The sequence below is a fragment of the Myodes glareolus genome, chromosome 6 (genome assembly GCF_982192425.1).
Source record: "Myodes glareolus chromosome 6, mMyoGla1.1, whole genome shotgun sequence".
Lineage (NCBI taxonomy): Eukaryota > Metazoa > Chordata > Mammalia > Rodentia > Cricetidae > Myodes > Myodes glareolus.
In genome coordinates, this window is record NC_142031.1 from 4,708,040 (window position 1) to 4,717,663 (window position 9,624).

Below are 9,624 nucleotides of genomic sequence, written 5' to 3' on the forward strand. Positions count from 1 at the left end.
CCGTGCTTGGCTTTCCCATCCAGGGCCCCATTTACATTATGCAAAACCCCACCCTGGCTGGCTGAAGAGTGGGAGCCGAAGCCCCTGGATTTAACCACAAGGCGACCTCTCAGGAAATCCACCTGGGATTTCTTTTTCTTCCTGCAGAAAAAAATAAAAAATAAAAACAGGGTTGGCATTTTAAAACAAATTCGGCCCATTTGTATAATGCTGGGTTTGCATACATTTGACTTTTGGCCGATGGGAGCAATCCTGGAGGACAAGGTTAAACCATGATGATTAAATACATTTTGAAAGTCTGAATACTAGGGCCAGTAGGTGACCACTCAGGCTTACTAAATGAGGATTACTAAATTATTTAACTCCTGTAACTCTCAGGAGACTCTTGACAGCCAACAGTACTATCTATCAGTTACTTCCGTGAGACAAAGGTAGGAGGATGGCTTCAGCCCAGGAGTTCAAAGCCAGCCTGAACAACAGAGCAAGAGACCGCCTCAAAAACAAAAATAAACAAAACACAAAAAAGGAAAAAAAAAAAAGCCAACAACTGCCTGAGAGCAACCCTGACCTTTAGTGCCCGAGTCTCCTCCCGGAAAACCATCAGGGCTCCCCTCCCTAGCCAGGTGAAGCCAAAAGCACCCAAGCAAGGGCAGAAACCACAACCGTCCAGAGGAGGGGTCTCAGGGGGCCACCTTGTTTGCATGCATGCCCTGACCCTGCCCAGTTCCTGAGAGAGACCACAGTCCGGAAGACTAGCCGTCTTTCTGCAACGGGACTTGTTCCACCCCTTCCAGGGGCACGAAGCTATGAAGCGCCAGGGCAGTTGTCACTCATTGTATTTAAGACGCCAGCCTTGTCCAAGGTGTGCTCAGCCATGCTGGGCAAAGGGGCATCTGGCCAGCATGTTTTTCTGGGCAGCATACCTGGTCAGCCTGCAGCTCCACATTGCTTATTGCTGGGCTTTCAGCTGCTACAAGACAGAGTCCTCGCCGAGCTTCAGCCTCCCAGGAGATTACCTCCTCGCAGGCCTGTTCGGTCTCCATGCAGACTATCTGCAGGTGAGAAACCAACCCCAGGTGACACATTGTGACAGGTGAGTAAAGGGGTCATCAAAGCTGTCACTTAGGGGACTGGGGATGTGGTTCAATCGGTTTGGTTTGGAGCTTGTCTAGAGTACTGGAAGGATCAGAAGTTCAAGGTCATCCTCAGCTACATTGTGAGTTCAAGGCCAGCCTAGGCTAGAAACCCTGTCCGAGATGCAGGGAGAAAGAGAGGGGCTCACAGTGGAACACAGAGGCTCCTCTGCTTACCTCTGGCCCATCCTTCCCCTCTGTTCTGCAAGGACTGAAGTCTGGCTGATAGCTGAACGAGTCCATCCGTTTCTACTTTAGGATACCACCTATTTATTTATACCACAATGTATTTTATTTGTACTGTGATATGTTCTTTCATTTTTGCTGTTAGAGCATATTATAACTCAAAGGCCCCTGGCTTTTCTGAAGCTGGCACTTGGGATTCCCCACGGGTTTCTTCTTAAAGATGGTTGCTCTTCGTCTACGCAAGTCCCCTGTTGGGAAGGGAGGTCTAGAGTGTTCTCACGACAGGCCGACAGGCTGTGAGATACTCTACACACACAGACTACCTGACTGTTGGCCAGGAAGCAAGTAAGGTTCTGGAAGCCCTGGCCTGTGAAGACTAGGCCAAAGAGTTTCCAACAGGAGGCTGGGAAGGAGAAACTTGGACTTGGAAGACAGGTTTTGAGGACACAAGAAAACTGGCTTTATAAAACTGAAGGACTCTCTGTTCAAGAGGTACTGAGCCTCTCTGTACACGAGACAGGAGTGATAGAAGCAGGGAGCGGGCATCTTCCGGAAGGCAGAGGGTTGGAGAGTGGAGAGAGTTGGAGATTGTGCAGCAGGGTTGCATGTCATGTTTTCAGCGTCATGCTCTGTTGAGAACAGTGTCCAGAGCAGAGAAAGCTTAGCCTAGGTTGAACCTGTAAGGCAGGTGTGAGGTAATTTTACATTTTGTTTGTCCAAGAGATGGTGCCTAGAGTTGTTGGCTTAAATGTCAGTCTAGATGTTGCTGGAAAAGTCTGTTTGTGATGTGATTAAGATTTAAATTGATAGATTGAATAAAACAGGCTGTCCATGAACAATAAGTGGGCCTCACACAATCCCTTTAAGGCCTCAGAGAGAAGAAAGACTCTGAGTAAAGAGACTCGACCCTCAGATTCAGGACTACGGTCCCCACCTGCCCTCGGGTTCAGGACTAGACTGTCCATCCTACTGGCTAGCTCTACAGATTTTGAACTGAGTAACTCGCACAGGCATGTAAGCCAGTTCCTTAATGTGGACCTCCCGGTGTGTATGCTTGTCTGTGCTTGAGTGTGTGTGTGTGTGTGTGTGTGTGTGCGCATATGTGTTAACCCTGTTTCTTTAGGGCAGGGCTTCTTAAGTTTTTGCATTCATGCCAATTTTTACCTGGAAAATATTTTTAAGGATTGATTTTTATTATTTATTTGTTTATTGTTTTTTGAGACAGGGTCTCTCTGTGTAGCCTTGGCTGTCTTGGAACTCACTCTGTAGACAAGACTGGCCTCGAACTCAGAGAGCTACCTGCTTCTGCTTCCTAAGTGCTGGGATTAAAAGCATGTACCACCACCATCCGACTATTTTTTATGTATGTCGGTATTTTGCTTACAAATATATCTGGGTACCACATGTATGCCTGGTGCCCACAAAGGCCAAAAGAGGGCATCAGAGCTCCTGCACTGGGGTTACAGATGATTGTGAGCTGCCATGTGGGTGCTGGGAACTGAGCGCCCCAAACCTGTGTGAGAGCAGTCTTAACTCTTAACTGTGAACCATCTCTCCATCCCCTCCTGAGAATTTTAAACATGACTTTAGTTATACAAAATAGATATATATTTGAGCATGGTGGCTCATGCCTTTAATCCCAGCACTCAGATGGCAGAGGCAGGAAGATCTTTGAGAGTTTGAGGCCAGCCTGGTCTACAGAGTGAGTTCCAGGGTCCAAAGCTACGGAAAATCCCTGTCTAGTAAAACCAAAATAAACAAACAAACAAATAAATAAATAAATAAGAAGACAGAGACAGACTAATGGTAATGAGATGATGAGATGAATGTTCTTGTTTATTTTTACATAAAGGAATCTCAGCTGCCGGGCAATGGTGGCGCAGGCCTTTAGTCCCAGCACTCGGGTGACTTTTTAGTCAGCTAAAGTTACAGAGAAACCCCGTTTCAAAAAACAAACAAACAAACAAAAAAATCTCAGCTGAATATTTAGCACATCTGAACACAGATTTTTTTTTTCTTTCAACTTGATACGTTGAGTGTTGAGAACACTACTTCAGATATATAGTATAAGTAGCAAAAGTATGCTTAGGGCCATTTCTGAAGTTATTGGAAACTCTGTCCCAACACTAAGCCAAAAGTCATTGAACAGTTTATTGGAACCTTGAGTCAGCAGTTCAGACAGTACTTAGGTGAGCAAGCATTCCTGGCTAATCAGCCGAAAGAGATGCCACTCTGATACTTGTGTGCTACAGAATGCCGCGGCCATGGAGGAAAGGTCTTCGCTTTCCTTTATTAAACCATCGCGTTCTGGTGAGAGCAGAAAACTTTGTACATACGAGAAAGACTCTGCACTGCACAATGTGTGACACCTCAGTTCTGAGATGCTAAGTGGGGGCGTTCAGGCTGGCATTGACTTGGACAGACCTCAGAGGTCCTTTCTGCCCCTAAAGCTTGGGATGCAGGAGATGGTGGTAGTGGTGGTGGGGGCGGGCCTTCAACCTTCTCAGTCCTCCCTGGGCTTTCCCTGCAGGCCTGACAGCTTCGTTGGCCATGGCTACCACCTCTTCCAGGCCATGCGGTTCAGCATCGAGGAGATAAACAACTCCACAGTCTTGCTTCCTAACGTCTCCCTGGGGTATGAGCTGTATGATGTGTGCTCAGAGTCGGCCAATGTGTACGCCTTACTGAGGGTGCTCGCCCAGCAGGAGACTGACCACATAGCGATGCAGAGAGACCTTCACAACTATTCCTCCAAGGTGGTAGCACTTATCGGGCCTGACAACACCAACCACGCCGTCACTGCTGCTGCCCTGCTGGGCCCCTTTCTGATGCCCCTGGTAAGCCAAACCCTGGGGATCCCAATCTACGAGTCTAGGGTGGAGGGCCATGGGAGCTATGGCCCTCCCTGAGGCTAGCCTGCCCTCCCTGAGGTAGCCTTCCCCCTGGATCTCTGGGCAGCCCTTGTTCTCTAGACAAGCTGTAGGCATTCTGCTGCCATGGCTACTACCCAGTCTTCCTGCCTGTCTGTCCCCAGCTACTTCTAGCCTTTCTGCCTCAGCCATCATTGGGAAACCCTGGCCTTTTGATTTTTGTTTGTTTGGTTTGACAGGATCTCACTATGTAGCACTGGCTGCCCTGGAACTCACTCTGTAGCCTTGAGCTCACAGAGATCTGCCTGCCTCTGCCTCTGCCTCCGTGCTGGAATTAAAGGCGTGGGCCACCACAGCTAACTCCCTGTCCTCCTTTTGAAAGAGTAGCTACCCAGCTGCTCACTCTCTGTCTTCTCTTCATCCAAAGACTCCACTGCCTTTGCTATCCCAAAAGCCTTTACTTCCCACCCAGATACTGCATCACCCGCTGGCCGCTTTTCTTCCTTGCTGTTCAGCGGTGGTCCTGTGCTGCCCCACGCCTGGCCGCTGCTGTCCTCAGCAGTCTGTCCAAGTAGCTCTTCTGTCTGCAGGGATCCCTCTCCCCTGTCCTCATGAGTCTGGTTCTTCCTGCCCCTTGCCGTTGAACTTCCTAGAGCTCTCTGAAAGTCTAGCTTATTTTACTCGTCCATTTCTGCCTCGGTCTCGGATTCTGTCCACACTTGGTCTAACTGTAGGAATACCTTCTTCAGTTCCAAATTCAAAGAGTGCTTTTCAGTTCTTACTGTACGTGGCTGCTTTGTGGCCTGTCTGACCTCGGCTGTAGGGCACTATCCTTGACATTAATACCCTACCCCCTTTACTGTCAGATCCTCTCTCTGGAGAGTCCTTTTGTCTCCTGCCTCTGAGGCAGCTGGTATTTCCCTGGTCTCCTCTTTCTTCCTGTTCCAGGCCATGGAGACCATGCATTCTGACTTTGGCGCGTGCCTTCCTCACCCAGCTTCCCCACCAGAGGCTCTGTGAGGAACTCACTCTCCGTTGCAGCCTCACGACCCACCTAGCTTTTTACTGACAGTTTTCAGACCATCACCATTAAAGTCTAGTTTCCCTTCAGAATCTCTCTCTCTTTTTTTTCTTTTGCCTTTTTGAGACATCACCATTAAAGTCTAGTTTCCCTTCAGAACCTATCTGTCATCTTTTTTCTTTTGTCTTTTTAAGACAGGGACTCTTGTAGCCCAGGTTGGCCCTGTACTTGTGTTAGAGTCTAGGATAGCTTTAAACTCTTGATCCCCCCCACCTCCTAACTGCTGGAGTTACCGGTTACACCTGGTTAAATCTTTCGCCTTTTACAGAGCACCACTGTCCCTCACATAGATGATCCCATCAGCCCCTGCTCTAGTCTTGAGCCTTTCCAGCAGTTCAGTTCACTTCAGTTAGAGATATACTCCTCAAACTTGAGTCTGAACATGTCATTTCTCAGGGGGACCCTGGGAGTCCCCACAGTGTACAGGACAGAAGTGACCCCTTCAACTTTAGAGTTCAGGTCTCCTGCCCTGTCCTACTGATGCCAAGGAAGCATGGACTGTTCTGTGTTTAAATGACATGGCCCTTTCACTTGATCTATAGGCAGATCCCCATACCTCCTGGCACTCCCCAAAGGAGCCTATCCTCTTGATTTGGGTGGGGACTGTGGGGAGGGGCATGCCTCACCCAAGGTTGATGTTGCTGATGTCACTGAATGAAACCCTTCCCCAGATCAGCTATGAGGCCAGCAGTGAGATTCTCAGCTCAAAGCGCCAGTACCCGTCTTTTCTTCGCACGATCCCCAGTGACAAGCATCAGGTGAAGGTTATGCTGCTGCTGCTGCGGAGTTTTGGGTGGGTCTGGATCTCACTCATTGGCAGCTATGGTAATTATGGGCAGCTGGGCGTGCGGGCCCTGGAGGAACTGGCCACCCCACAGGGCATCTGCATTGCCTTCAAGGATATCGTGCCCTTTTCTGCCCAGGTGGGTGACCTGAGAATGCAGCAGATGATGCAGCAGCTAGCTCAAGCCAGGACCACTGTGGTCGTGGTTTTCTCTAGCCGACACCTGGCTAGAGTGTTCTTCAGGTCGGTGGTGCTGGCCAACCTGACTGGCAAGGTGTGGATTGCCTCAGAAGACTGGGCCATCTCCACGTACATCACCAGTATACCTGGGATCCAGGGCATTGGGACAGTGCTGGGTGTGGCCATCAAACAGAGACTTGTCCCTGGCTTGAAGGAGTTTGAAGAGTCTTACATCAGGGCAGTAAAGGGTGCCCCCAGGTCTTGTCCAAAGGGATCCCAGTGCAGCACTAACCAGCTGTGCCGAGAGTGCCATGCCTTCACGACACATAACATGCCCATGCTTGGAACCTTCTCCATGAGTGCTGCCTACAATGTGTACCAGGCTGTGTATGCTGTGGCCCATGGTCTCCACCAGCTTCTGGGATGTACCTCGGAGACCTGTTCAAGGGGTCCAGTCTACCCCTGGCAGGTAAGAGATTCCTGCCAGGGTGTCTGCATCCAGGAGACCATTCAGCCCTGGCAGTGTGGGTACATGGACTATCTGGGGAGAATGAATCTCTGTTCACTATGAGAAGAGTCTCTATTCTTCTCTTAGATCAGTTCTTCTCCTCTTTGAGCCTTGTCTTCTCCCACCCACCGTGCCCCAGAGATATCAAAGGCCAACAATGTCTGCAAAAGAGTCCTTTACTAGAGGTCTCTCAGGAGCCTGGGCAGGGGCCAAGGGGATTCCTAGAAGTGGGAACAGATTGCTGAGGAAGGAACTAGGCCTTATAGGTGGGTTGGAACCACTCAGGACAAGCACAAGAGAGTTCCTGCTTGTGTCCTGGGTTGCCTGGGTCTGTGTTCTATGGTAGCTTGGCTTCATGACGTCTGTTTGTCCCAGCTTCTGCAGCAGATCCACAAGGTGAATTTCCTTCTACATAAGCACACGGTGGCATTCGATGATATCGGGGATCCTTTAGATGACTATGACATCATCGCCTGGGACTGGAATGGGCCTGAATGGACCTTTGAGGTCATTGGCTCTGCCACATTGTCTCCAGTTCAGCTAAACATAAATAAGACAAAAATCCGGTGGCATGGGAAGAACAATCAGGTAACAGGGGCATGGTCAGTCACCAGGTGACAGCTTTGTTACCAGAAGCCCGGGGGTGATGCCTACCCAGAATAGGAAGGAGATGCCCGATGTCAGGCCACCTGAGTTCTGCTCAGGCCTGCCAGGAACAGATGCTCCCAGGACTCCGCTCTGCACCTAAACCTGGAGGGCAGAGGCATGGAGATCTTGTTTCTGTGCCACGTGTGAGCTGTCCCTGGACTGGGGCCCCTGTATGTGATTACAAACCACTGTGGCTTCTTACAGGTCCCTGCGTCTGTGTGCACCAGAGACTGCCTCGAAGGGCACCACAGAGTGGTTGTGGGCTCCCACCATTGTTGCTTTGAGTGCATGCCGTGTGAGGCTGGGACCTTCCTCAACAAGAGTGGTGAGCGAACAGTGAGCGGGTGAGGGGTCCAGTGTACAAGGGCCCCAGAACCTGCCAGGCGGATCCATCTGGAAATGTCAGGCCTCGGTGTGTCCTCTGTCAGCTTCCACAGATGAATCTGGTCCTAAAAGCAACCTCTTTATCCAAAGAAATACAGCTCCTTCGTTCTGTTCTGTTTCTGTGAAGTCCCTTCCTTGTGCCAGGGAGTCAGCACCTGAATGGTTGCGTTGACGGTAGACAAAGGCTCATCCGTGGCAGAGGAAGTCAGTGTGTTAGACAACAGGGGGACACATTCTTTTCTTTCACTATCTGTGCTGACGGGAGAGTCGGGTCCCTCAGAGTAGATGCTCAGCAGGTGGATCTGGTTGACGGAAATGCTCAAGGGAAAGGCAAAGATATCTTTAAAGTTCTTCGCTCAGACCAAATCATAAAGCTCTCTATGTTTGCAAACCCTCTTTGAGATCCTGAGCCATACAAAACACAGACCTTTTGAGGATGTGTTTAGCCTGAGGCTGTTCTAGGCTCCCTTCTCCTATGGCTCCAAAACCTGCCTGCCAAGGTGCAGCTCTCACAAAGACATGGACTTCCTTCCCCACGCCTCCCCTCCCTTCTGCTCACCTGACTCTCAGGAACCTTGTTCTTCCTTTCAGATCTTCAGATCTGCCAGCCCTGTGGAAAAGAAGAGTGGGCACCTGTGGGAAGCACGACTTGCTTCTCACGGACTGTGGAGTTCTTGACTTGGCACGAACCTGTCTCTGTGGTGCTGCTCACAGCTAACACACTGCTGCTGCTGCTGGTGATTGGGACCACTAGTCTGTTTATAAGGCATCTTCATACGCCTGTTGTGAGGTCGGCTGGAGGCAGGATGTGCTTCTTCATGCTGGGTGCCCTGGCTGCAGGGAGTTGCAGCTTCTATGGCTTCTTCGGGGAGCCCACGGTACCCACATGCTTACTGCGTCAGCCCCTCTTTTCTCTCGGTTTTGCGGTCTTCCTCTCCTGCCTGACAATCCGCTCCTTCCAACTGGTCGTCATCTTCAAGTTTTCCACCAAGGTCCCCATGTTCTACCACACTTGGGCCCAAAACCATGGTGCCAGTCTGTTTGTCGCTGTCAGTTCCACGGTCCACTTGCTCATCTGTCTCATGTGGCTTGCACTGTGGACCCCACTGCCCACCAGGGAATACCAGCGCTTCCCCCATCTGATAATTCTTGAGTGCACAGAGGTCAACTCTGTGGGCTTCCTGCTGGCGTTCACCCACAATATTCTCCTCTCCATCAGCACCTTTGCCTGCAGCTACCTGGGTAAGGAACTGCCAGAGAACTATAATGAAGCCAAATGTGTCACCTTCAGTCTTCTCCTCAACTTTGTATCCTGGATCACCTTCTTCACCATGTCCAGTATTTACCAGGGCAGCAGCTTGTCGGCGGCCTATGTGACGGCGGGGCTGACAACTCTGAGCGGCGGCTTCAGTGGTTACTTCCTCCCCAAGTGCTATGTGATTCTCTGTCGTCCAGACCTCAACAATACAGAACACTTTCAGGCGTCCATTTTAGACTACACGAGGCGCAGCGGCTCTACCTGATCCGCGGGGACTGTAGGGACAGGGCAGACCGGAAGCCTCTAGTGTCTTGAAGGTGGCGAATACGGGGGTGGGGGCTGAGGGCCTGAGGTGTCTGGGAGAGCTCAGCCATGGCTTGCGATGTATAAGCACACAGAAAGAGCCAGCCTAATAAAGACGTGAATCGTTGTGCGTGGCGTCTTGGTTGCGCTTCCGTTCCAGGGGTGGTGGGGAGCTTGGGACCGCACATCAGTTAGCAGGATCTGGAGCCTAGCGCACAGCTCGATGTTGCTAGGCGACTCCGGGAATGAGACCCAGCGTGGCTGGATGCAGGTCTGGCCCCGCCCCCTC

General features: G+C 50.6%; 1 protein-coding gene and 1 long non-coding RNA gene across 2 annotated transcripts; one reads left to right on the forward strand and one right to left on the reverse strand.

The window, feature by feature from the left end:
* The first annotated feature begins 97 nt into the window (after nucleotides 1–97).
* On the forward strand, nucleotides 98–9,463 carry Tas1r1 (taste 1 receptor member 1). Its single transcript, XM_048415885.3, has 6 exons — nucleotides 98–1,093; nucleotides 3,850–4,156; nucleotides 5,942–6,703; nucleotides 7,118–7,330; nucleotides 7,595–7,715; nucleotides 8,366–9,463. The coding sequence occupies exons 1-6, from the start codon at nucleotides 807–809 to the stop codon at nucleotides 9,295–9,297; spliced, it is 2,622 nt and encodes an 873-aa protein (XP_048271842.3). The 5' UTR covers nucleotides 98–806; the 3' UTR covers nucleotides 9,298–9,463.
* LOC148121594 (uncharacterized) lies at nucleotides 3,127–8,602 on the reverse strand. Its single transcript, XR_015738023.1, has 2 exons — nucleotides 8,465–8,602; nucleotides 3,127–8,384 (listed from the first exon to the last, which is right to left on the reverse strand). It is a non-coding gene; the product is annotated as an uncharacterized LOC148121594 (long non-coding RNA).
* Nucleotides 9,464–9,624: the final 161 nt, after the last annotated feature.

Excerpts from the sequence above, each read along its gene's own strand:
- Tas1r1 (XM_048415885.3), top strand. The coding sequence starts at position 807 with ATGAAGCGCCAGGGCAGTTGTCACTCATTGTATTTAAGACGCCAGCCT. Across the intron at positions 7,331-7,594 it reads GGCATGGGAAGAACAATCAG|GTCCCTGCGTCTGTGTGCAC; the intron begins GTAACAGGGGCA and ends GGCTTCTTACAG. Across the intron at positions 7,716-8,365 it reads GACCTTCCTCAACAAGAGTG|ATCTTCAGATCTGCCAGCCC; the intron begins GTGAGCGAACAG and ends TCTTCCTTTCAG.